At 39.3% G+C, this 27,501-nt stretch overlaps 3 protein-coding genes across 3 annotated transcripts; all 3 read right to left on the reverse strand.

The window, feature by feature from the left end:
* Positions 1–3,417: 3,417 nt before the first annotated feature.
* Positions 3,418–9,613, reverse strand: odad1 (outer dynein arm docking complex subunit 1). The gene is given in 16 exon segments (XM_063911444.1): positions 3,418–4,118; positions 4,205–4,295; positions 4,396–4,499; positions 4,594–4,757; positions 5,125–5,293; positions 5,495–5,577; positions 5,818–5,952; positions 6,837–7,024; positions 7,121–7,188; positions 7,275–7,306; positions 7,309–7,387; positions 7,526–7,651; positions 7,751–7,940; positions 8,040–8,139; positions 8,251–8,534; positions 9,455–9,613. Coding segments are annotated over 15 exon segments (1,674 nt in total). The 5' UTR covers positions 8,318–8,534; positions 9,455–9,613; the 3' UTR covers positions 3,418–4,040.
* A 796-nt stretch (positions 9,614–10,409) lies between these two features.
* On the reverse strand, positions 10,410–14,652 carry LOC134883375 (taste receptor type 1 member 3-like). The gene is made up of 8 exons (XM_063911707.1): positions 14,450–14,652; positions 14,043–14,343; positions 13,259–13,615; positions 12,750–13,163; positions 12,461–12,664; positions 12,170–12,290; positions 11,460–11,830; positions 10,410–11,368 (listed from the first exon to the last, which is right to left on the reverse strand). The coding sequence occupies exons 1-8, from the start codon at positions 14,650–14,652 to the stop codon at positions 10,775–10,777; spliced, it is 2,565 nt and encodes an 854-aa protein (XP_063767777.1). The 3' UTR covers positions 10,410–10,774.
* A 1,032-nt stretch (positions 14,653–15,684) lies between these two features.
* Positions 15,685–19,909, reverse strand: LOC134883216 (taste receptor type 1 member 3-like). The gene is made up of 8 exons (XM_063911485.1): positions 19,679–19,909; positions 19,260–19,560; positions 18,534–18,890; positions 18,029–18,442; positions 17,717–17,920; positions 17,471–17,591; positions 16,676–17,046; positions 15,685–16,584 (listed from the first exon to the last, which is right to left on the reverse strand). The coding sequence occupies exons 1-8, from the start codon at positions 19,879–19,881 to the stop codon at positions 15,991–15,993; spliced, it is 2,565 nt and encodes an 854-aa protein (XP_063767555.1). The 5' UTR covers positions 19,882–19,909; the 3' UTR covers positions 15,685–15,990.
* Between the last annotated feature and the right edge of the window lie 7,592 nt (positions 19,910–27,501).

The raw sequence follows: 27,501 nt of genomic DNA on the forward strand, positions 1-27,501 counted from the left end.
GAGATGTTTTATTTTATGTGTAATCTGCGCTTATCTTTTGGAGAAAGCTTTTCTAACGGTTTTATTGTTTTCTATTTTGAATTTACATTGTATACTTAGTTATCCTGTGAATTACTATTAAAAGTTAAGCTATGTGTAAGTATTGTCATTAGCTTTTGAATGATGAACAAGGTTTGGTTAGGGATCATAGAACAGATGGTAGATTTGCATTTGTATTTCTCTGGCTGATCTGATATTCTGCTTTGTGGTTTGTTTCAGAAATGCATCAACGCTTCTTTTCAACTGACAAAGGGATGTTTAAGAAACAAGGAATGTAACAAGAAATTACCTGCAGGTGTAGTGCAGATTGCTAAAAACATGATAATATTTGGTAACCTGTTTACACTCTGAGAGGTCCTGGCTATCTCTATGCTACATCTGCGGTTTTCTAACTTCCTCTTAATTTTAGACCACAATATAACCGTGAACACATAAGCAGCCCTGTTGTTTTCTGGAGAGTAATTTTGGATAAACAAAAATATAAGTAACGAGACAGCTTGAGTGAAGAAGTTTGAGTGTGTTGATGGCATGAAGCACACTGACCTTAGACCCATTGTCAAGCACCAACAAAGAGCCATCTGCACAGCAACCAAAGCTCAGATGAGGGACTCACACACTGGGGGATCAAGGAGGGGGAGGGACACAGGGACCTGGAGAGTGTGAAAAAAAGAGAAAACTAATCAGAGAAAAAGAAACATTTCAATGTGACTTCATCAGCTGGATTATGTCTGAAACATCACAGCAGACGGCCTGTATCAAATAGGTTTGTACACTGAGTAAACAGGAAGCTACACATCATATCAGCACAGAAAGTATATGGATCTCTCCTCTGCTGGCAAAGTGGAAGACAAGAGCCGCTGGCCTAATCACTCAAGAGCACATTTCCTGCCTCCTGCAAGATGAGCTGTAGTCTGCTGTAGTGGGTATTTCATTCATTCTGTAGCCACACTCTTTGTCTCTGCAGTGATCTGAATTATAATCATATATTTTGGAAGTGAATATATTTGATTGTGCAACAAAAACGTGTTCCCTTTTCGAATAGATTCCATTACAAAATGGTGAAAACTAAGACAAAATGGTGTCAGGGACATCTATAAAAATCACAAATGTTTCACAGGTAAGGCATTGGAGTCTGGATTGCTTAGCAACAGCAGTGAGAAAAATCTTACAGCCAGTGTTGAAACAGAGAAACTGATCATGCTGCCACCCAGTGGTGCACTGCTAGTACGCTGGGGAGGAACTGACACTGAAAATAATCAAAGGCTCACTTCTCTCACTGAAGCATGTATGTGCAGCGAGATGCCAAAATTACCTGTAACCCATAATTGAAGAATAAAGCTAAACACATAAAAAAAGCAACATGCTCTTCCTTCATCAACCCCTTTTAGAAAATGTGTTCATTAACCTGATTGGCTGGAAAATGTACCAGCTCTAATGTTGCTTAGCAACATTCATGGCAGGGTGGGAGGGCGTGAGAGTTGGGAAGGGGGAGGATCATGCGTCTAGGGGAGGGAGCCTTGTGGGTGCAGGCAGACTGGCTGGGGAAATACCTGGCAAAGGTCCCAAATAAACAAACAGAGAGAGAGAACGACAGATCGGGAGACAGAGGACAGGGTATTTGCTGGGTCCAGATAACAGTCCTGTCTGATATAAAAGGAACAAGGCTTTTTACAAGTGCTAACACACTTAGTCCGAAAGCAGAACCAGACTGGGGACAGGAAGTGGAGAGTGTTAAACTAGAAACTTTGCCTTAAATGATAATGGACAAAACCATCAATAATTAACTACTAACTTGCTTGAGACAAAAGAAGAGTTAGTCAGAATTAAAGCTTTAGCTTTTGGAGATCGAAACCGGAAGAATGCTGGGAGTAACAGGACAAGGAGTTGCAGTTGATAAGGTGTAACAGTTTGATGAGGAACAGACCACAAACACTCTTAGTTCTCATGTGAGAAATACTACCTGTACATGCATGTTTTTGTTTGTGCAGTTGGGTGTGGACGTGTTTCCATGAAGGTTTTGGCTTATTCCTTTTTTTTGTAATAAGGATGAGTTGAACTAAAGGCAAAACTATCAACAGCCTGCAGCATATACAAACAAATGAAGACTTAAATGATAAGAGATTATGAGGCCAATGGAGCAATAAAAAAAATTGGAAGGATAGCTAAAGGAAGTAAAAATGTTCAAAATGTGCTTATATGGAGAGGGAAGGGTAAATAAGGCTGCTGCTGCTGCTGGTAGGTACAGCCTGCAGGAGGTGGGACTTGTAAATGGCTGATGAAGGCGGTCTCTACAGGCAGTGAACACTCTTTGTCAGGAGTAGGAAATGAGGTTTCTGTTGTGATTAAAAGGAAGGTTTCTATGGCAATACAGAGAGCCGTGTGCACAGTGAATTTGTTGGGAGTGGAGGGGGCTAAGTGGGAGTAGTATTTCAAAGAACGCAGCCTCCTCCATCTCATCTCCCACCACCGCCACCCCTCTGCTTTTCCATAGCGCCGTTTTATCTCTGATAATCTGTTTTCATAGCCACACAGTTCAGACTGCAAGGGGGATTATCCTGAGCAAACCAAGTTGGTCTACTCTGTAAGTCCTAAATGTTTACAGAGTAGCAGTTTTACTTCCCAAAATTGCTGCCGTCTCACCCCCCCCCCCCCCCCCCCCCAGGAAAAAACACAATTAACAGAAAAGCTAATGAAAACCACACGACTCAAGCTAGATAGTTAACACAATGACTCATATCTCTTTCTTGTTCAGACAGGTACACTTCTATCTAATCACTGTCTCTTCTTTTTATTGTTTTAAGACTCCAACGAAACACAGTACACTTTTGGTTTGAATACTGACAAAGAAACGTTTGGCCATTGTTAAAATATGTGTTTCTGTAAATAAAAAAATGCTTACTTTATTTTTCAAACATCTATATCATCTTGACAGCATGGGATAAAAAAAGGTACAATGGCATGAGTATGACCTTTAAAACCTAAATATAGAAATCCCCTTTGTTAATTGTTTCACTGCAAGTAAAAATATGTGTCTTAAAATAGGTTCCCCAGCCTGAAGTTCTCTTTTGTAGAGAGGAAGTCGCTCTCCGCAGCAGTAACTGCCATCTTCCCCCCAACACAGGCTTGTTATAGGATGTTTAAATAAGATGACATTTGAAACTTCTGAGGATCAAAGTAATTTTTTTAAGAAATCCTTGCCAATTACAAGCAGGACTGTTTTAGAACAAAAATATACAGATGCTTCTGATCCATGAAAATGATAAGGTATGCCTTAATGAAATCTTGTTTACTGAATGAGCATGGTAAGGTATGGCAAGGTACTGTTTACAACTCTGATGCAAGTGAACAGACAACTCATTTTAAAAGGAAGTTCACACTTTATTTAAATGACGTTGATTTTATCACCGAAATCGGAATAGATGAGTATGATCATCCAAACATACACGAGAGAGAAAAAAATCATTATTATTCTACCCAACAACATGTGTTAAAAAGAAGTGTGTTCAGTGAAGCACTACAAGCTCCTCGCCTCGTTTTTGGAAACAGTCTCAGCATACCAATTAGAATTACAAAAGGTTCTGCTGCCCCCCACCTTTTCATTTGAGCATCGCAGCAGTTTCATGTAATGACGCGCTGCTAGTGCAGGAGGGCTTTACTGAGACCAGATTGTATAGTCAAAGCCAGATGGCAAGTCCCACATCAAAAGGACAGCTGGTTACCAGAATCTGAAAAGACATCTTTATAGCTCCAAACCTAATTAGTACCAACTTAACAAATCCCAACAAGATACAGGCCATGAACAGGCCATGCAAATGATTCATCATAAAAGGTGACATACACATAACATAATTAGGCTTTAATGGTTAACATCTGCAAGCTGCAACATGGCCAATCAGGCTTGTACCATCAGCGGTCATGGCCTCCACTGATCTATATTACGGTAAACAATGAAAACCACTGATCAGGTCACTGTGTCAGATTAGTGGGTCTTCCAGCGAGCATCATCTGCCATCAAAATGCTGACTTGTCTTTGAGGCTTTGGTTGCTGCCTGGCGGGCTGAACTCTCCTTCTTCAGGACCTGTGAACCAAGAAGAAGAAGGAGTTCCTTTGAAAAAGTAAAACATAAAGTGTAAATAATCACTTAAGTGTAGTAATAGCACTGACCCCTCTTATAATTTTTCTGCGAAGTTCCCCCTGTGAAAGTGGTCGTTCTTCCTCATCAGTTACAGGAGACTCTTCGGCATCATACTCCACACTGAGTCCAACAAACACAAACAATCATCTGGCACGTGTTCAACGTGTTTGAATTCATTTCTAATTATAAACACATGAATATGAACAGATAAGAGGCTGACCTGTTAAGGGCAGGTTTTATGCTAACACTCTGCTGAAGAAGTTCAGGATTTTGACCCAGAAGAAATTTGGCTAAGTCTTTTGGATTGTAGTCCTTTTCCAGATCCTTTAAGAGACACACATAGAAAGGCAAATTATACTCCAGGCAGATGTACAACATGAAAGAAGAGGTAGAACAGGACTACAGGCTGACAGGTTACTTTAGAAGTGAGGTAGGCTTGTATAGTGAGAAGCTCGTTGGTTTTCTGTTCCACAAGGCCCAGGTAAGACATGATGTTGTTCTCACTGATCCCTGTAGAGGATCCCAGCATATCCTCTATCACTGAGCGATCGCACTCCATTTCAGAGAAGATGCCGTTCACTCCTGGGAGATGGGAGAACAATCAGTTTTGAGATAAATATCCAGCCAAATGTGCTGCCTTTTGAAGCAAGCATGCTTATATGTGAGTAATTCAGAACAATCGGAATTTAACAACTCTGAGATGTCCTCATAATTTCCTGGGACACTGCCTGAAAATAATTTAACTTGATATAACTTGATTTAGGGAAAATATGTTTAGCTTGAAACATGTAAAAAACACATCACATTTGGACATGGTTTTCAATATGCGTTAAACTATTTGCCTGCCTGCAGACAGAGTTTTACATGTTCAGCTGACGTTCTGCCCTAAAGCATCATGTTACCTTGAAAATAACTGGAATCATACAGACCTAATAAATGATTGCCAAACCTGTTTTGATCTGGTCCAGGATTTTGCCCATGATGCTGGCTTGGTTCTCATAGTCCTCAGCTTGAGACTCGGTTTCCTTTTGTTGCTCATCAATGTCTCTCAGCAGAGAGCGATGATCTTGCTCCTGTTGCAAACTTGCTACTCCAAACTGCTCTATCTCTGCTTGTGTCTGAAAATTCACACAGTAAGAGATAGAAATGCAAATATATAGGTAATGATATAAACCTACAATATGTATCCACACTGAATACTACAGGATACTATTTTTATCTCATTAACCTTAATTTATTTTTTAGACTTGAGAAAACTGACATTGTAGTCCTTTTAGGTAAGAACTGAAGAAATTAGTAAATAGAGAAAACCTTCTCACCTGGTTGATCCGATCCCTCAGTGCTTCAGCCTCATTGTTTTGCTCATTTACAAAGTTAAAGAGTGCAAAGTTCCGGTCTTCAACTACACAGCAAGATAGCAATAAGTACATGTTTTTTTTTTCTTCAAAATTTTCAAACAGAGCGTTTATTTAGGTGTAATGTAACGTCATTCAAATATGACCATCATTATGGTGCCATTGTCTATAAATAAACAATACGTTTTTGAGTAATAATAATGATGGGTTCCAGAGCCCATTGTAAGGTCTGTTGTGTCACTGTATAAATGAGAGTGAAGTATTCCGGTTGTGTTGGTCAGACTTACCCTGGATAAACCTGGTAACCAGCAAGTCCAAGTTGTCCTCCCCTGTCACAGTCTCGATTCTCTGGAACACTTCATCTAGAGCATCCAGCGACTCTTCTCCTGAGTCCATCCTTCTCTGCTCTTTCAGCTCTGACACTGGGACAGACAAGCAGCATCACCATCATTTCCTGAGTGCTGTATAACAGCCACTGCCAGCAATCAGAATCAGAATGTTTACTATCATTGTTGTTAGGGCAATTATAAATGTCGAAGAGTTCCAAGAAAAGCTTGGAATATCTGTCATCATATTTTTAAACTTTACTTTACATGCAAAAAATACAATTCTGAATTTGAATGTCACAGCTATGAATCTGTACATCAAAGTCTTATATTTTATTAATTGTTGTAGATGTTTCTATTTGTATTATTACTCCTAATGGCTGAAACAAGTTAACAATCACTGTGAAAAGGATCCTTTTATTTCTATGGCGGTGTTCAAGGACTGACTGCACTGTTTCAAGCCAACAGGAACATTAACACTGTTTTCTTCCTATTGTTTAAATGATTGTTTCTGCTGTAATACAACAATATCTGGTGTAAAATCCTAAATAATTTTTTGCTAGTATGTCAATTATAATATTTTTCCATTAAAAAGCAGTTGTGGTATTGTAAAAGAGTTTTTAAAATATATTTTCTCACTGAAAAAGAACCATATACCCATCAATAAATATAATCAATGTTACTTATAGACATGAGGACAAATATGTATCAAACCCGGTTTTGGTGAGCATAAACAGAAATTAAGCAATGCTATAGAGCACTCACAGGAGGATGTTTGACCAAGCACTAAGACGAAGACTAAATAAAAAAACTAAATTAACACTACCAGGCACAAAATGATAATTGGTGAGATTCTCTGCTGAGTAAACATTACATTATCACTTCCACCAGTATTTATTATCCCTTACACTTTTATCATTATCATACATTTAAATTATGTCATAAGAGAATTTTTTGCGCAAACTATGTCTGTTTCTCACATTGTCTGTGTCCCAGCTCAGTGCCCTCATCCTGCCCGCTCCTCTCACTGCACTTGGTGGACATAAACTCTTTCAGGGTGCACTCATGCGCAATGACCCTCTCCAGTTCCTTCATCTCAGCGTTGTACTGGGCCAGGTCCTTCACTGCCTTTTCCCTCATCATCGTCATCTTGGACTGAGCCTCTACCCTAAAGTACAAAGGTTTCCAAATGAGACATTCAACAACCAACATCATGACATGACATCATACTGATTTAGGCGCAAACAACTGTCTCAAATCTAACCTGGCATCGTAGGCAGCAGTGGACAGGTTGACAGTTTCCCCGATCTTCTTGCGGACTTCGTAAAGTTCCTACAATATACCAGAATCAGTGCCGAGACATGTTTAAAAACAGTTTGAAAACTTGTCTATGGATCATCTGTTACATGACCTCTTACCTTGTCCAGCCTGTTGTGTAGTTGCTGGAACGAATGCGCTCAATATGAAGAGTCTGCAGCTCCTCTCTCAGGTGGCAGTTTTTTGTCAGCTGCTCATTGAAGCGAGTCAAAGACTGGACAGGACATAGAACATGGATGATCTTTCAAATGATAGAATGTAGACATAGAAAAACAAGAACACTTTTAAATTATACTATGCAGGAATCTATCTGTTTCTAGGTATTTGGATCTAATGATTTCTCATTACTCACTCTGTCCAGTTTGTATTCCAAAGTGCGTATGGCCTTCTGAGTCCGCCGTACCTCAGAGCTTTGTGTATCACCACCACTGACCTCTCTTTTTCTCAGCTCTGCCAGCTTTAACTCCATATTTGCAACCTGCCCCCATTACAGATGCATTAAATAAACTGTGTTTTTTAACCAAAAATATAGGAACATTTCAAATGTAAAATATTGTATGGCTAACACCTAATTCACCTCTTTCTCTAATTCTTTTTGACACTGCTTCTCTTTCACCATCTCCTCCTCTAACATGTCTCTCTGCTCCAGCAGTACACGAAGACTCTGGGTGTCCTCACTGTCCTGCTGTTGGCGAGACAAGCTCTTACAAGCACCAAGGTTTCGATTCAGCTCCTCCTGCTCTTTCAGCAGGTTCTCTAACTCCTGCCTTCATCCAAATCACATAAACAAGCAATCAGACAAATATATATTTTTAAAAAACACACACATTCACTGTTAGTGAGATAAAAGAGTGCTGCTTATTCACTTTTGTTTGCGTATCTGCTCCCGGGCATGAATGGTGTAGGCCTGCCGATCTCCTTCCATGATCCTAAACTGCCTCTGCAGTTTGGCTATCTCTGATTCTGCTTTAAAGAAAAATGTAATCATGCATGTTACATCTATGTCAACCATACAGACATAATAACTTTACTTGAGGAGTTTCTACAAGTAAATAAAAGCGATATAACCAACATTACCTGTACCATCAATATCCACATCACTGCCATCTGAGCGGGCACTTGTGACCGATCTTCCTCGAGGCATGGTTACACTGTGCTTTTCGGATACAAATACAAAGTGAAATGAGGCTTTATGCAGAAACTGAAACTGCCATTGTCATGTGACCGTAGAATGTGATCAGTCTTAGCTTATAAGGCGTTGGTGGCAAAGTCCCTAGGGACTTGGCTTGCGAACTGGATGGTCACATTCCCTACACTGCTCCCCGGGTGCCGTACATAATGGCAGCCCACTGGTCCTCACACTAGGATGGGTCAAATGCAGACTGTAAATTTCCTCTCTGTGGGATGATTAGGGTTCTTTCTTCAATCTTAGTCTCAGATACTGCCTCCAATATAAGTTTAAATAAATACGTTTGAAATGTTTTCTGGATTGCCTGGAATTTGATTGGCATTGAAATTGTTTGCATAGTAAATCACTAGAGTAAGACTTAACATAGAAGGTCAAAATTCAATCAAATTTGTCTCACAGTGGCTTTAAATTGGTAGAGTCTATGTGAGAAAATGCTAAATAGATGTATTTATCTTTTTGCTTTAATCATATACACGGAACATACAGTACATTTACAGTTCAGTACATGTTGTTTTGATATTTGAATGTTGTCTATTTGATGATACTGCTTATAGAACGATATTAAAGCTTTACATTGAACAACACATATTCATGGCTTCGATGTTTCTGAGCTCATCCAGTTAATATAATACATTAAGGGGACAAACGGTGTAATTCTCCACAATGTGTGTAATTAAATCAAATGTTCAATCTACGTTTCCCTGGATTAATTTGATGAAATCACATACAGTTTACAGCCTATTAAACCTCAAATACCAAATTTGCAATGCAGTTTTCTTGACTCAATTTTTTTTAATTTCCACAGTGGCTCAACAGAACCATTGAAACTGATTTTCAAATATCAATCTTCCTAGATTATTTTGCAATTATTGCTGCTAATTAAAGCCCTTAACAATCACTTACAATGTTAGTTTATTTCCACAGACACTTAGGTAACACATAGGACTCTTTGAACATAGGGATCTGATAGCTCAACTAAACAACTACAACAAAGCTGCAAGACTTTATATAATACGCTTGCTTAAAGTTAGCTAATATATGAAAAGCATCCAATACGTTCTGCTTTTAAGGACAATTTTAATTGTATCTCACCAGTTTTAAAGGTAATAGTGTCACCTCCCAGGACACACAACAGGCTCACAGCAGCCTGAGTTGTTAGCAACCGTTGCTAGGTGCCCTGGGAGCAGCAGTCCCTCATTGGTTACAGCTAGGTTGAGTGCAGGAGAGCGTGGGTCTATTCACAACACCTCTTAAAAAAACATTCAGCTGTTTAGAAAGTGAAATGCCCATTTTAACTGTAATACACGTATTAGTTCCTTCTTGAATAATGAGAGTTCGTTATTGTAGTTGTAGCTTTTTATTAACACATGTCACGGTCTGAACCATAGACTGTATATATATACAGTCTATGGTCTGAACATAGACTCACGTAAATTGCCTGCCTCCTTTACGACCCCAACTGTCGCAAAGCATCTCTTAAGCATGTCGCAATACACATTCTCTGACATTAACCACAGTGGTTTTACTTAGGGACCATCAATAAATTACCCTTTCGAGAGACACAAAACTTATGTTGAATACCTCTGTGCTAAATTGCCCATAATATTGAAAATGGCCTACTTCTAAATACATTATGATGAATCTTAGGAGGTAAACCGTTTGATGACTAATGTGTCATTAGTGGATTTATCAAAAGTATTTTGATAGAAACTTGTCAGGTGACCCAGATACTCCAAATTCATTCCAGATCATATTACTATAATTAACGAATGACATGCTCTTTTTATTTGATTTAAAAATATATTCATATAATCATGTTTTTTTAATGGCTTCCATGTCATGTGACCAAGAAACACCAAATCAATGCAGTATTGTATTACTACAGTCAATCAGTAGGTCATAGGTACACCTTTCCTTTTTTATGAATATTTAAATAAAAATTCAGCATTTCTTTCTTCCTGGACACATAAGACACACCTTCTTAAGTTTTTTATTGCTTGCTTTATATTTTATATGATTATTGTCACACAAAATTCCACAGTTTTTTGTTTGATTGTACTACTACACAGGACAAGTAGGACATAACATCATACCCCTTTGTTGTTATATAGGTATTTTGCATAAAGGTTTTTAAAGTTAACAAGACATTTGAAATCTTTATGCTATTGGAGGAATAAAAAATGCACACTATTTCTAAACTTTGTTGGTTACTTTTTCTTGGTTAAATATTCATATTACATCACTATTATAGCAGGGTGTACATCATGTTTCATAGCATATATTTAAGCCCAAATCACCCTATTCTATGTTACTCACTCCTTCTTTAACATACTGTATAAGGCAGACAAGTGTTCATTTTAGAACATGTGTTACATATACTGTCCTTTGAGATTTTGTAATTATAACTTCAGTTTATTTCCCTGGCTCTTGCTGCAGCTGTGGTTCCTCCTGAGCTTGTGTTAGTGGGGCGCCCTCTAGGAAGGTACAGAAGTGCTCTGCTGTATTGAGCTCAGGTTTTCTTAACAGCAAGTAGCATTTTGGGAAGTAGTAACCTGCCACTAACCCAAAGTTGCTTGCCAGGTTGAAAGACACATGCACAATAGATCTGTTCTTGTGACTCAAGCCTATGTAGATTGGAATAAAGGTCACCCAAATCACACAGTAGATAAGGGAGGAGAAGGTGATGTCCCTGGCAAGGTTGTATTGATGAAGAGGCTTTGCTGCCATGAAGGTAGACATGAATGAGATAAGAGCCATTGCACCGTTGAAACCCTGAATTAGGGCAAATCCAATCAAGGGGGACATTGGACATGACAGAAACGATCTCACAAAGTGTATTTCCATGTTTGCCACATATTCAGACAGTGTGTTCCCTTCCATTACAAACCAGCCACAGAGAGCAACCTGCACAGAAAAGCAGACCAGCACAAACAGCCAGATTCCAGGGCCTCTTAGTATATGCAGGTGAGAGGCAGCCATCTTTGGGAACTCTGTTACGTAGAGTATCTGTTCAAAAAGAAGAGTTGCAGTCTCATTACAATGTGCACTATTTATTTGTACCACAGGAATGTAAAGTACTTCACATGTCATTCCCCACCTGCAATGAAATGAAAGTGATAATGGAGAGGGCCACTGTCTGGAAAATGGAGGTGAGGGGCAGCTGAAGACGACACGCCAGGTCCCCTGGCTTCCCCAGGAAGAGCACCAGGCTGAGGCAAGCTCCCATCAGGCTTAGCAGAGCTACCAAACTCAGGGTTCCCCCTGAGGCAGCTACCATTTCAGATCCCCGATGTTTCACGAAAACAACCCCAACTGACACCTGACAAATGAGGAGCAGCACCCCAGCCAGCGTGAACTCCAGAGCCTCAGGTGTATTCCAGGACAAAAATTCAAAAGTGGGATCAATGCAGGAAGTGCTCTTGTTTAAAGACCATTGACGATCAGGGCACTTAGTGCACTGCGTGTCATCTATAAGTCAGAATGCACAACAAGACATTTAGTATGATACACAATAATACAATCGAAATAAAAAATAAAAATAATATCTGGTATCTGATGCATGGTTTGATTGCATCATCCTTAAAGCAATATATTTACTGTAAAGAATAGGGCTAATGATCATTTGGTCTCTAAAATGTCAGATAATAGTGAAAAGGGTTGACCAAATATTATGTCTAGTCGACCAAACGCTGAGAGTAATATGACATTTTTTCATCTAACTCTTCCCAAAGTGAACAAGCAAATCCCCCAAAAAATATTTTAAATTCCTTTATTTAAGGTACAGATATTTGAAAAATAACACATTACCCTCATCTTTCTGGTAAGTGCCTTCCAAGCAGTCAATACAATCAAAACAGCAGGAGTGGAAGCCTTTGACCCTGCGGACCTGGCCTTGCCCACATGCTGCCGAGCAGGTGGACTGAGGAACCTGCAAAATGTGTTGCATTACAGTAAGAATTGTTATAGTAACAATTACAGAAGTCAAAACTATAAATAATATAATTTGGGATTTAACCACCAATACGTCGTACGTACGCATACATAAGTATGCATGTACCAAACTGTTTCTACATTTTTTTAAAAAATGGTTAAAATTACCTCAGAGTTTGGAGTGTGCCATTTCAAGAGGGTTTTATTGATGGACAGTTTTTCTTTAAAGCTTCCAACAATTATGAAGTCTACAGTTGAAGCATTCCAGACCCACTCAATAATATCATACCCTACGTTTGGGTTGCCGTTACTGTCAAACTGTAAATGTGTGCCATTTATGTTTAAAGATGTATTCCTTAAAACCTCCAACAGCTGCAAAACAAAGATTGTCAATTAAATTCAATAATGTTAATACCTTTAAACCACCTTTAAAATAATTAACAACCAAAGAGATCACCTTCCAGGGATAGATCTTGGTTTCCTTCACACAGCCAGTTGAATTGCATCCCAGCAGGTTGTGCAGTGCCTCAGCCACAAAGTAGATTGCAGCATACACATTGAAAGCTGTGCGCTTCACTGCAGGTTCAGTCACCAAGCTAATGTTAGCAGGTGACAAGTTCCGACATTGTGGGCAGGGATGTTTAGAATTGACTTTGGACTTCGATGCTGGAGGGGACATGTTTGCCCTCTCCTCACTCAGTTTGGTTAGCAGCACCTGTGTGTAGGCAGTGAGCTCCTCCAGAGTCTGTGTCTGGTATATTAATCCAATGACAGTGCCGATGGTTTGGATATTGGGCAGGGAAGTCAGTTGATTTTTGATGGACCAACTTGCGCTTGAAATCCACACAGCCCGTACATTTCTCCTGATGACCTGTGCGTAAATTGGATTGGATCATTGGTACTGACATATATATAAACTATCTATTACTTACATGCAATACTTGTCTTCTAAAGTGATTCCCCAACCTCTTTGAAAAAGATCACAGCTGGCTCTGCGAGAGAAAACACCACGACCACTCTGACCTTGGTTGTTTGGATATTGGTGATGATGGTATTGATTGCTGGTCCAGGGTCAGTGTACACTGGAATCAGCCCCTGATAGGCTACACAGACAGACATATTTTGTGTTATGGTGGAGAATTCCTGCACTCCTTGTTGTCCATACTCCTCGTCGCTGCCCACCACCGCCACCCAGTTCCACCCAAACTCTTTCAGCAGAAGCGCCATGACATTTACTTGCCATTTGTCACTGGGCACCGTGCGGAAGAATGACGGGTAGATAAGTTTGTCACTGAATTTTTCACTGGTGGCGCCATAGCTAACCTGAAATGGGAACAGTCATTTTATACCACTTTTGAATTTTAACACAATGACATTACACAGCAATGCTCCAATGTTAACATATCAGTCCCACTGCACTTTTACTAATATTGCAGGAGAATTTGCACTGCAAGGGGGCAGTTACGTTGCCTATACTTTTAAAAAAAATAGTGATAAACAATTACGGTTTGACTTTTACGAAAGAATAAATACAATTTTGGTTTTGTAGGATAGCAAGTATTCATCTTTGTCAAACAATTTAAGGCTGTATCTCTGAGACAAATAATCTTATGAAACCCTTTAGAGCTGAATTTCCAACCTCACTTTGGAAATTTACTTGAAACATTTGGAATGTTTTTTGAAGAAAAGTCAGAGTAGCCTGGGGCGTTGATGTCCGGGGACAAATGACAAGACTTATTTGTAACCAAACCTGTGGCATCAGAAAGAATCCCAGGAGTTTTCCTATGATCGACACCATTTCCGAGCTCATTGGACCAATAACAGCTGAGATGCTGGTCTCATAGTTTGTGTAATTACACTCCACAGACAGCGCTTTGTTGGATTTTGCAGTGAGGAAAGACATTGTCGGCTGCACGATGACGGCAGATTCCCTGCATGTATCATAGATTTCATAACCCAACTTCATTCCAGGCAGAAGAATTTGGTTTGCGTTGATCTCATCCACTGCATATTTCATTACTATAGCAAGGCCCAAGCCACCATCATTTAAGCTGTGGAACCACAGGCAGAAATAAATAATACTGAGGTGAATTAGACATATTGGTGCTCACTCACAAATTACCAGCTTATTATTTTGCTAAAATGCAATTTTCTTACTTTTCACAGCTGATATTGTCAGGCTCCATCCTTTGACTGAGGTCACTTGAGAGCAGGTTAATATGAAAGAGCCCTCCGAGCATGATGTCCCCTGGCAAATTAAAGAGACTGGTAGAAATGTTCTGAAACCATCCGGGTTGATCTTCACTGTAGCTCAGTCTGAACGCACAGCACAAAACGAAAAATGTCCAATGTGCTGTCATGATGCAGTTAAGCTGGAGCCCTGAAATGAGACTGAGGACACCAGCGTGCAAATGTATCCAGACATCAGTTGTTGTATGCAAACTCACCTGAACCCCCAAAGCAAAGTGTGTGCAATTGGCCCTGCCCCTTTCCGGCCACCTGAAGGTGTAATACCAAGAAAGTGCAAATAATTTGAAATTCTCCTTACAATATTAACCTACATTTCCATGTGTGGTATAAATGGAAATTAAATGAAAGATCAGCACACTTACAAATATTTTAATACATTTCATGTGGCACACTTTTTTGATGACTGATGAATTGGTTTATCATGAATAATTGAATAGAAAATATTCCTTTTTAAAAAAAAATAGCTTTCATGTCATGTGACTCAGTTATTTATTTATACCAGATATTATCACTAAAGTAAATAAATAAAACACATCTCTTTTAATGGGATTTGAATATATATACAAATATTTTGCTTAATTTAAAACTCTTGATCTCTGTCAATAGCTTCCATGTCATATAACCAAGAGTGTACAAATCAATGCAGCATTGTATAGCTACGGTTAACAAGTAGGACTTTAGTTCACCTTCTATTTTAGATAAATATTTCAATAAAAATTCAGTTTTTCTTATTAAAAAGTCTCAATTCATTTCAATAGCCTCCATATCAGTAACTCCTGTTCCATATCAGCTGGTTAAACTGCACTGGCCAATTGGACAATTATTTTTAATTGAAAAGTATTTAGAATTTTCAATTTAAAAACATCTGACTTTATAAAACTATTTGTTTAAAATACAGGGCTTTTTTTATATAGAAAAAGCATTGTCTTATTATTCCACTGAAGTTATAATATGTCTGTCTGCATTGAGAGTGCTTAAAGGCCCACCTTTTGATGTATTTTGATAATAAAACATGCAGGACATCACTTCAATTATTTATTAAGAGAATGTGAAGAGACTGATAAATTGTTGCAATCGCAGTACCATGCTGGACAAGCAGAAAAATTCAAAGAAAACAAGTTGTTACTTTTTTATTGGCTCTTTATTGTTATTTTTGGTATGTTTTTTAAGTGTTTGCAATTTTTACAAGAAATGTTTAACCTTATGATGTTAAATATTTACAAAATGCACATTTAAGTTATTAAATGTAATACATATTTTGTATGAGTAATATATGTGTGTTACGTTTTTAATGGTTACATATCACGTTAATATCATGCCGTGTGTCCAAAATGTTTCACACTGAAGCCTAAACCGCCAAGACTCTTAATTTATAATGCAGGCAAACGTTCATTTTACAACATGTGTTACAGATTCTTTCATTGAGTTATTGTTTTTATTAATGTACTTTATTTCCCTGGCTCTTCCTGCGGCTGTGGTTCCTCCTGAGCTTGTGTTAGTGGGGCGCCCTCTAGGAAGGTACTGAAGTGCTCCGCTGTATTGAGCTCAGGTTTTCTTAACAGCAAGTAGCATTTTGGGAAGTAGTAACCTGCCACTAACCCAAAGTTGCTTGCCAGGTTGAAAGACACATGCACAATAGATCTGTTCTTGTGACTCAAGCCTATGTAGATTGGAATAAAGGTCACCCAAATCACACAGTAGATAAGGGAGGAGAACGTGATGTCCCTGGCAAGGTTGTATTGATGAAGAGGCTTTGCTGCCATGAAGGTAGACATGAATGAGATAAGAGCCATTGTACCGTTGAAACCCTGAATTAGGGCAAATCCAATTAAGGGGGACATTGGACATGACAGAAACGATCTCACAAAGAGTATTTTCATGTTTGCCACATATTTAGACAGTGTGTTCCCTTCCATCACAAACCAGCCACACAGAGCAACCTGCACAGAAAAGCAGACCAGCACAAACAGCCAGATTCCAGGGCCTCTTAGTATATGCAGGTGAGAGGCAGCCATCTTTGGGAACTCTGTTACGTAGAGTATCTGTTCAAAAAGAAGAGTTGCAGTCTCATTACAATGTGCACTATTTATTTGTACCACAGCAACGTAATGCACTTCACATGTCATTCCCCACCTGCAATGAAATGAAAGTGATAATGGAGAGGGCCACTGTCTTGAAAATGGAGGTGAGGGGCAGCTGAAGACGACACGCCAGGTCCCCTGGTTGCCCAAGGAAGAGCACCAGACTGAGGCAAGCTCCCATCAGGCTTAGCAGAGCTACCAAACTCAGGGTTCCCCCTGAGGCAGCTACCATTTCAGACCCCCGATGTTTCACGAAAACAACCCCAACTGACACCTGACAAATGAGGAGCAGCACCCCAGCCAGCGTGAACTCCAGAGCCTCAGGTGTATTCCAGGACAAAAATTCAAAAGTGGGATCAATGCAGGAAGTGCTCTTGTTTAAAGACCATTGACGATCAGGGCACTTAGTGCACTGCGTGTCATCTATAAGTCAGAAAGCACAATTAATACATTGGTTTAATTAATAAGAATTCCATCTAAAAATAAAATCAAACCATTATAGTATCTGATGTATGGTTTGATTGCGTCATCATGAATGAAGAAATAACACTAAGCAGCTGACTAGGTAAGCTTAGCAGTGAACAGGGGAGACAGAGGGCAAACTTTACACTGGTCTGTCCCAAGGTTATAAATTCTCTACGTATGAAAATGTGTGAAAATGTCAATTAGCTTCTTAGGCATTTTTTTTTCACTTTCACACAGTTTCAAAAACCTTCTCTTTCTTCATGTTTGCTGTCGTGATTAGCATTAAAAAGCACAAGCTCTCAGCAAAGCCAATAACACCACCCAAATAATGGAGCCCTATTCGTTCATACAAGGATCAGGTATTTTATAGATAACACATTACCCTCATTTTTCTGGAAAGTGCCTTCCAAGCAGTCAATACAATCAAAACAGCAGGAGTGGAAGCCTTTGACCCTGCGGACCTGGCCTTGCCCACATGCTGCCGAGCAGGTGGACTGAGGAACCTGCTAAATGTGTTGCATTACAGTTACAGAAACCAGAACCAGTTTATTATCATTTGGGATTGAACCAAAATACTTAAAAATATACATATTCCAGTGTAAATACATTTACATTTATTTATTATTACCTCAGAGTTTGGAGTGTGCCATTTCAAGAGGTTTTTTTTGATGGACAGTGTTTCTTTAAAGCTTCCAACAATTATGAAGTCTACAGTTGAAGCATTCCAGACCCACTCAATAATATCATACCCTACGTTTGGGTTGCCGTTACTGTCAAACTGTAAATGTGTGCCCTTTATGTTTAAAGATGTATTCCTTAAAACCTCCAACAGCTGCAAAAGAAAAAAATAGTTCCTCAAATTAATTTCAGTGTTGTTAATACCCTTTTTTAATTTAAAAATGTGTATCACCAATAAAGCAAACCATTAAAAATAGATCACCTCCCAGGGATAGATCTTGGTTTCCTTCACACAGCCAGTTGAATTGCATCCCAGCAGGTTGTGCAGTGCCTCAGCCACAAAGTAGATTGCAGCATACACATTGAAAGCTGTGCGCTTCACTGCAGGTTCAGTCACCAAGCTAATGTTAGCAGGTGACAAGTTCCGACATTGTGGGCAGGGATTTTTAGAATTGACTTTGGACTTCGATGCTGGAGGGGACATGTTTGCCCTCTCCTCACTCAGTTTGGTTAGCAGCACCTGTGTGTAGGCAGTGAGCTCCTCCAGAGTCTGTGTCTGGTCTAAAAATCCAATGATGGTGCCAATGTTTGTGATATTGGGCAGGGAAGTCAGTCGACTATTGATGGACCAACTTGTGCTTGCAATCCACACAGCCCGTACATTTCTCCTGATGACCTGGGGTAAATTGGATTGGATCAATTATACTTAAATACATATAAACAACCCCCCACTACCATGCAATACTCTTCTTAAGTAATTCACCAACCTCTTTGAAAAAGTTCTCAGCTGGCTCTGCGAGAGAAAACACCACGACCACTCCAACCTTGGTTTCTTCGATATTGGTGATGATGGTATTGATTGCTGGTCCAGGCTTAGTGTACACCGGAATCAGCCCCTGATAGGCTACACAGATCGACATATTCTGTGCTATTTTGGAGAATTCTTGCACTCCTTGTTGTCCATACTCCTCGTCGCTGCCTACCACCACCACCCAGTTCCACCGAAACTCTTTCAGCAGAAGCGCCATGACATTTACTTGCCATTTGTCACTGGGCACGGTGCGGAAGAATGACGGGTAGAGATATTTGTCACTGAATTTTTCACTGGTGGCGCCATAGCTAACCTGGAGGAAGAAAACTCATATTATAACACTTTTTTTTAAAATTACAAATTACGATTATCCAGCAATGCTCCGATGTTGATGTATTAGGCTCAATGCAAATTGACTGAAGTTGCAGGAGAATTTGCACTGCAAGTGGGCAGTAACAAAAACTACACTGCTAAACAAATTAAAAGGAGAAACAATTAATGTATGCCTATAATCAAATGAACTTTCTGCTTGTTTGAAGGACAAAAAAATATTTATCTTACAAGTTAATAAAAATATTAAACATATAGTGAAACACTGTAGAGTGGACTTTTCAACCTCACTTTGAAGATTTGGAATATATTTTTTTTTAAGAAATGTTAAATCAGGCTGGGGTGTTTGTACCTGTGGCATCAGAAAGAATCCCAGGAGTTTTCCTATGACCGTCACCATTTCCGAGCTTATTGGACCGATAACAGCTGAGATGCTGGTCTCATAGTTTGTGTAATTACACTTCACAGATAGCATTTTGTTGGATTTTGCAGTGAGGAAAGAGATGGTGGGATTTACGATGACGGCAGATTCCCTGCATGTATCATAGATTTCATACCCCAACTTTATGCCAGGGAGGAGAGTTTGGTTAGCGTTGATTTCGTCCACTGCATATTTCATTACTAGAGCAAGGCCCAGGCCAATCTCATTTAAGCTGTGGAACCACAGGCAGAAATAACAAAAATAAGCTTTATTATTCAAGTTAAGTATACATGTTGGTGCAAAATCACAAATAACTGGCTTATTAATTTCCTAACATTCAATTTTCTTACTTTTCGCAGCTGATATTTTCAGGTTCCACCCTTTGACTGAGGTCACTTGAGAGCAGGTTAATTTGAAAGAGCCCTCCGAGCATGATGTCCCCTGGCAAATTAAAGAGATTGATAGAAATGTTCTGAAACCATCCGGTTGTATCCTCACTGTAGCTCAGTCTGAACAAACAGCTAAAAACCAGAAAATTAAAAGGTGCTGTCATGATGAATTTAAGCTGGAGCCCTGAAATGAGACGGATGACACTAGTGTGCAAATGTATCCAGACATCAGTTTTTGTATGCAAACTCACCTGAAACACCTAAAGCAAAATGGATTCAATTGGTCCCGCCCCACCTTGGCCATCTGGTGTAATACCAAGTAACTGCAAATTGTTTTTAAGGATCCTTATAATGTTAACCTGAAACTGCATCAGTGGACAAGTGGACATAAAATAAAAATGTACCACACATAAATTATTTTGCATTTCGGTTGTCTTTTTTGTAAAGCATGGCATGTGAAAATTCACTTTGCCCCGTTTGTGTGTGTTCATGCATGTCATGGAAGGTGTTTATCTTTCCGGGGGAATTTTGCTGATATTTGCTTGTGGTTTGCTATTTGACTCTCTTTGTTCTAGCTCATCTGGCAGGAGGGGAGCACATCAAACACCTTTTTGCCTACACCCCCCGAGTTGTTATTACAGCACACCTCACATTTTATCACTTTGCAAATGTTACTTTTTGTGGGCGGCTTATGATGTAATTAGCAAAAATGTATACATCATTAACCCTATCTGTATGCCGTTAAGAAACCACTAATAAGTACCAACCTGCATGATGGGAACACTTGTTGTACTCGATGGTGAACAGAGGTCGGATTTAAAAAAAAACGTTTTATTTGGTACTTACGTATATTTGTTGTATGAGTCCACCCTCTTCACATTCTCTCCCCGGATGTCAACCAGGACTACCTGTTTCTCTAGTAGCTCATTTGTTTTGCTGATATTGAGCTACATGTGATTATTGGTGCACCATTTGATAGAGCTCTCTATAAATCCTCTGTAGTCCTAGAGTAAAAATAATCTCTAATCTAAATCAACATGGTCATGACTGAACATTTTTCACAGGAGTCAAACATGTCAATAGGGATACATTAATGTTCAGTTCAACAGCATAATACATTTGATTAACTTCCTTCAAAATCTTTACTAGATAAAATATGAGTCTAGGCATGCATAGGTGAAAACTGCCACTTCACTGGTTGAAGGAGGCCTACAAACACAAGCTGAAAATTAGTTTTGTTGCTTTGTTGTTTTGCATTCACCTCAGTTTTGCATGCATACATTTGCATGCAACACTGGAGGATGTTTAGCACCCAAGAAGGACATTTGTATATTTCCTCCCAAGGTATTTGCATTAACCTAAAGTATATTCTCTTTAAAAAAACATTTTATTCTGTTACATAAAATATTTTATTGTATAAGATTCCTTGTTATCTTATTGGTATACTGTATGACAATGATGCTTTGATACTACATAGCTACTTTATTTAAATGCTTTATTATCCTGCAAAGCATTTTGAACAACTATTTGTATTTAAAAGTGCTGTTGAAAAAGATAGATGAGTGTGATTAAAGCCAGAATAATAATTAAAAATCGATGTGCCCCTTAATTGATACAAAAAATGTTTTGTCTGAATGAATGCAGAGATTAACTATCCTCATTAAAACCGTTATTAAAAAGTTAGTTTTAGATTTGCACAATGACAGGCTACATATGAAACTAATCTTGTCTACTATCACATTACTAAAGTAAGACTTCAATAGGGAAGGAAAATTAAGGTAATGATGTGTCCCAGGCTTGAGGATACGGAGATGAGGAAAACAGAAACAAAAAAGGCCTTGTCATTATAACAAGGAAGAGATTGGTTCTGTCAGGGGAGATCTTGGGCATTTCTCTTTGATCACTGCATTCTCACTTTCATAAAAAGTCTCAAACAGTTAATGGAGGGAGTGGTTTTCATTTGCCTCACACATGGGCAAAAGTATTCTTCTGAATCACTGAACAAGGGATTCTCATTTTATTAGGTCTAGAATTAGTTGTTAAACCAGGCAGAGAAAGCCACGGTGCAAAGCAATTGCCACGCACACCTTACAGTTTCACTTAAATTTACCAACACACACAGTTTTAGTAAGTATAGTTGGTGTATGCATAATGTCAGTGTGTCCCTGATAGTTTTGCATTGAACAATACGCATTTATCTTCACAAGCTGTTTGTGTGCACTTCTTCAGGTTTGTTATTATAGTAATAGTAACTTTTCCATTCTTGCATTATAATTTTTGTAACGTACATTATTTATCTCTGCACAAGATTGATTTCTAAGTTACAGGAAGGGTTTGTTTAGGGACATAAAAGGTGGTATTCTGTTGCATATCTTGTTAGTCATCTTGACGTAGGAGGAGAGGAGATGACACTCAATGTTTCTTTTTTATACAGCTTGTCTTCTTGTTTCACTTACAGATCGTTCCTGTAAAACAAGCCTGCAATTGTGGTTTTATTATGTTAGGATAGTTAAAATCACTTTGTTTGCAGAAAGATTTCAAACCGCTTACATGTCTCTGACTGGATCTTGTGTTGGCTCAGTTTTTCTTCTCTGTTCTTGTTTGCAGAAAGTGCAATCAGATTTAAATCTTGTTTATATTTCAACTGCTTTTTTTCTCAAGCATGAATTCACCTTTGGCCGTGTTTTGTAGCTATGGAAGATTTCCTGTTTTGTTTAACTCAGTGGCTTGACACACATTTAACAGAAAAATAAATTGCACATCATTGTTCCTACTTGAGGCTCATTAAAGTAACCTGACTCTGGTGTCTTCTGAACCTAAATACATAGTTAAAAAAGCACACAACCAAAATATAACATGTAGCATTGTTTTATTCCACACATTTCTCTCCCTTGTCCAAAACATGGCAACTACTTTGTCTACACTGCAACTCGACCACAAATACCAAACCTGAGATGAGGAAATGGGATACACAGGCCTGGTTAGCTCACTTTTTTCTAACTTTCCGTTTTTTCTTTTCAAACTTGTAGTTTTTTCAGGCCATCACTGATGCTGACTCAAGTTACCTTCTTATCAATTCTATCTGGACCCATTAAAGTCTGACATAACACTTTTTCCACATATACAGTCATACACTTCAACACTTCCAAACCTGTTAATAATTTGGCCCATAACACATCTGGAAACAGTTATGAAGGGCGAGGTGTTAACTTGAAATGTCTTATTTTATTTATTATAAATTGGTCTGGTTAAGCAGCAATGTCTCAATTTTAGGAACATGTAGCCATGGCATTTGTGGCACGATTGCTTGAATAATGATGAAAAGAATGTCAGTCAAGGGTATTTGTACATTAGTTGAATAAATGATGCAACTCTAAATAAAATCAACTTGAATTGGTATCACTAAAGGTAAATGAGAAAATACATTTTTTCACAACTGAAACGAAATTACCCTCTTAGTTGTGATTAATTCTAATACAGTGTACAGTGTGTTCAACATAAATCAAGCAATCCTGAGTCTGTACATTTACATAGTTTCACCACTAGATGTCAGATGTGTGTATTGTATTATCTCCACCTATTGGACTCACACAGTAGGCCTTGCCTGCAGGGCTATTGAAATCTGGCACTTGAATTGTACTTACAGATGGGGAATATTTATGTTACGAGGAACTGCAGGCCCCAGGTGAGAAAACCCGAAGTGAACAAGAAGTATTGTGTTGCTGGTGATGGAGGTGAAGGTGGAGCCTATTGCAGCTGTGTGGGCTGCAGGTACATTGTGTAGCACAGCGCTGTTTGAACAACTGATAACAGAGGGGAGTGAACCTGCATGCGTACCGAAATGATTTTCTTACTATGTTTTAATTTCCTCCGAAAATTGTGTTTTATCCTGCAAGGCTAAAACCATTTCCCACAAGATGTCTGTACATTTCCGTGTTTTATCCTTATGACCTGCAAAGGAGGGAACGCTGTTGCACAACACTTGTCAGATTGAGAAAATGCTCCCTTGCTTCCTTTTACCCTCCTTCCCTCCCATTTCTCCCCCCACTGCTTCACAGTGACCGAGTCAGCCTCGCTCTCTAATCTCCATCGCTGGCCAGAGAAACACTGGGCCCGTTGTTGACATGCTGGCCTCATACCCCACAGGGGCTGACAAATTATTAGCCAGCCTCTCCGTGCAGAGTGAGGACAGCCAGCGAGCGAGTCTGTGCAACGAGGCACTAGAATGCTAAACTGTGCTGCTGGACATCTGTCTAGAGCAGCTCTGTGGCAATGATGCTTGAGAAAATGTGGGAACGACCAGATCCTGTTGCATGACGGCGGGGGCGGCTGGTCAGGGTTGAACCAGCTGTGGTGGGGCAACAGTTTACAACATCAGGCTGGAAAGCCTAAGCGTGTTATCACATCCTGAACATGTGTATTATGGAGGTGTTTTAACCACACCGTGAAAGGGTTAATATAAGGGATTCATCCTCCCCCCTTCTAGCAGTAAAACTTGTTCTTCTTTGTGTCTTTAGCCTGTGTGTGTGTGTGTGTGTGTGTGTGTGTGTGTGTGTGTGTGTGTGTGTGTGTGTGTGTGTGTGTGTGTGTGTGTGTGTGTGTGTGTGTGTGTGTGTGTGTGTCTGTCTGTCTGTCTGTCTGTCTGTCTGTCTGTCTGTCTGTCTGTCTGTCTGTCTGTCTGTCTGTCTGTCTGTCTGTCTGTCTGTCTGTCTGTCTGTCTCACAACTGTGTTGCAACTTGTGTTTGCACATACATTCACATGTGCAGGTATTTATAAACAATAGGATACATTATTGTGCATTTGTTTCATCGTACTTACAGTCAGTGCAGTTCAGACCTTTGCTTTGTTTTACATCAATGTAACTTCTCTTCTCTGTGTGGTTTATTCTTGGCTACAACCTGTTACTGCACACATCAGTGAGAACAACTCTGATAAACGTCCACAAGTGCACACAAATTAACCCATTTCTGAGAACTGTGTTAGCACAGCCCAAGGACTGGAACAATGATGTTTGCTCTCTGGGTTAACTAACCTGCAGGTTAAAAAAAAAAAAAAAACTCTTTGGTGTTCAGCTCTGAAAACCATTTGCAGTTCATAACAGGGGCAATAATGTTTGGGTTCATTTCCGTTAGTCTTCCACGGCAGTGAATAACAGCATCTCATGGGCATGAGGCAGGAGGAATTTTTTTAACTTGTTTAATAATCGGAGTGAGGAAGAGAAAAGCGTATTGCGTTGTTCTGGAGACTCAAACTGTGTTATGAAATGACACAAATGGGATTGGCAAACAGCTGACTTGCAAGTCGTCATGCAAAAATGTCCAGTTCCTATTTAAAGTGGGAAGAGAAGCAAACTATGACAGGGCCTTGAGTTTTTGACATCAATGTAACTTTTGATTTGGTTATCTTGTAGTTTGTGAATCAGTGTCTACAGATTCAGGTTTTCACAGCTGTGTAAAGTCTGGTGACATTATGGACTATTGAACTCGGGAAAAGTACACTTTTTTGTTGCACAACAAACGCAAGACCTGCACAAAGTTAAATACAGTATATCCACTCACTGCACACTGTGTTAAATAGAAAAGTAACATTTGCTCAGTTTTTATTTTGCCCATTACATGCACAATAGTGGTGATATAACATGACTGTGATCAAGTTATATATCGTAATTAGATGTATTTCAGACACCAGTGCTTGGAAAAAATGTAATTGTTTTTTGATTGTATCAGTCAGGAAATGTGTAACTGATCCAGTTTATTGACGTTTGAGTCTGTGCACTCTAAAAAGCTCTAAAATGTCTCTCAAGTGTGTGTGTGTGTGTGTGTGTGTGTGTGTGTGTGTGTGTGTGTGTGTGTGTGTGTGTGTGTATGTTTCATTTGTATTTAGACAGCTGCACACATTACAAATGTTTCTAAATTGTACAGCAACCCACTCTTTATTTTAAAGAGGGAAAACAGGTGAAATAGCATTACTGCCACATCAAATGCAGCATCAGATGCTTGCTGTTTGGATTCCCTAAAACAATGCATTTCGATGTGCTTCAGTTCAGTGGAGGCCAAAGCAACCCAAGTTCTTCAGAAGCATAGTGTGGGGCAAGACCACTCACAACAATGAGACTCGGTGTTGTCGGATACTATCACAAAGTGAAGCCTCCCCTCCGTTCAAGCCTCATTTAAAGTGAGGTAGCCTGTTTGTGAGCATCTGGAAAAACATCCTGTGTGGGCAGCTAAATCCGAACAGTAAGAAATTATTGTCGTTAGTTCGAAGAGACAGACACAGTGGAATTTTACCAGTGAGAGGCTGAGCTGACATAGTACAGAGGATAAGAGTCATACAGTCAGACAGACAGGAGGAGAGAGAGACGGTAGCCAGGTCACACTGCTTGAGTGTAGGAGGGAAGAGCTGTTTATGAAGATAGAAATGAGGGGATGAAAGCATTGGGTGTCTTATGCCAGCAGCACTGTCCTGAATGCAGCACTTTGTCTCTTTTAAGACCTCTAATTCAGAATCAGAATACCTTTAATCGTCCCACAGAGGGGAGATTTTCATTTTCATTTTTCTCTTTGTCATTGTTGAACCTTTTCACTTCCGTCCAACACGTGAGTCACGCTCCGAGGCTGTCAGTCATCAGATGATTTGATGTGGGTTTATTAAAAGGAGGCGCCTCTTTCCCTCTGACTCAATAATTGCTTCCTTTTGAAGAAAGACAGAAATCAGCATCTGCTGTGAAGACTAGAGGAGGAGGAGGATGTGAGGGAGGGTAGGTTGCCTGTTTTTAGAAACATACCAGCTGCCACAGTACGACCCTCGGGGTGTCTGTCGTCCTCGGCACAGGTTAGGAATTGCCCCAAGCAGCCACAAGCCCAGTCAGAGAGCCTGACTCGGTCTCCAGTCATATTCCTTTTCATGCTTCACATCACACACAAATATTTCATCACTGCTATGTGAGTAAGTGTACTTCCAGTTGTGTTTTCATTGTCAATGATTCCATTCCAGTTGTATCTGTCATTTATAAGCACTATAAAACTAAATGAAATATGTTTGATAGGCTGATATCTTATATAAGGAAACAAGCTACTACATTCTTTTGTCATACATTGTTTTTGAAATTATTTATTAGATGTTTATATATTGCCTGTAAATGCTAAACAATTGGAAGAAAAGATTTTAAGACAATTTTCTCAAAATGGAGAGATTGGCTTTTACTTTCCGCCTGAACATTATTTTACCAGAGCAACCTTCACTATATTGTTGACCCCCCATCCCAGCCCACTTTTCCAGGGATCACCGATGAGTAGCAGATGAAGTTATTACCTCTGCAGTTCACAGCTGCTCATTAAGGCCTCTTGATAGTGTATCACTATTTCAATTATTTTTAGTGCCGTCAGCCCAAGGTCTGCTGCTTGGGTGGGTAAAAGGAGGGAAAAATAAGAGACAGAGATTGGGATGGAAAAATATTAATTGTTTCAGGAAAACAGAAGGATTGCAGATAGTGTGTTAAATGTATACTCTGAATTACCTTTAATAACATTCTATCGCCATTTAACAGTAAATACGCTGGGAAGTGTGAACAAGAAACTGACACATCACCACCTCAACTTGTTAGCAAACGGTTGCCTACGTAACATCCAGCAAATACAGAGACATATAAGCTTTAATATGGAGTTGTGTTTCTATCCACCTGGCAAATATTCAAAATGCACTGCTCCTAGCTTTTTTGCATTCAACTGACTCCTGAGAGAAATATCTGGAGCCTTAGCTCCTAAATGTTACACTATGTTCACCA

Source organism: Eleginops maclovinus, chromosome 20 (genome assembly GCF_036324505.1).
Source record: "Eleginops maclovinus isolate JMC-PN-2008 ecotype Puerto Natales chromosome 20, JC_Emac_rtc_rv5, whole genome shotgun sequence".
Classification (NCBI taxonomy): domain Eukaryota; kingdom Metazoa; phylum Chordata; class Actinopteri; order Perciformes; family Eleginopidae; genus Eleginops; species Eleginops maclovinus.

What these genes read in the sequence shown, in the direction of transcription:
- LOC134883375 (XM_063911707.1), bottom strand. Translation starts at nt 14,652, where the DNA reads ATGACAGCACATTGGACATTTTTCGTTTTGTGCTGTGCGTTCAGACTG. An exon ending in GACAATATCAGCTGTGAAAA is followed by an intron (nt 14,344 to 14,449) that starts GTAAGAAAATTG and finishes GTGGTTCCACAG; the next exon opens with CTTAAATGATGGTGGCTTGG. An exon ending in GATTCTTTCTGATGCCACAG is followed by an intron (nt 13,616 to 14,042) that starts GTTTGGTTACAA and finishes TTCCCATTTCAG; the next exon opens with GTTAGCTATGGCGCCACCAG.
- LOC134883216 (XM_063911485.1), bottom strand. Translation starts at nt 19,881, where the DNA reads ATGACAGCACCTTTTAATTTTCTGGTTTTTAGCTGTTTGTTCAGACTG. An exon ending in GAAAATATCAGCTGCGAAAA is followed by an intron (nt 19,561 to 19,678) that starts GTAAGAAAATTG and finishes GTGGTTCCACAG; the next exon opens with CTTAAATGAGATTGGCCTGG. An exon ending in CTGAGAACTTTTTCAAAGAG is followed by an intron (nt 18,443 to 18,533) that starts GTTGGTGAATTA and finishes AATTTACCCCAG; the next exon opens with GTCATCAGGAGAAATGTACG.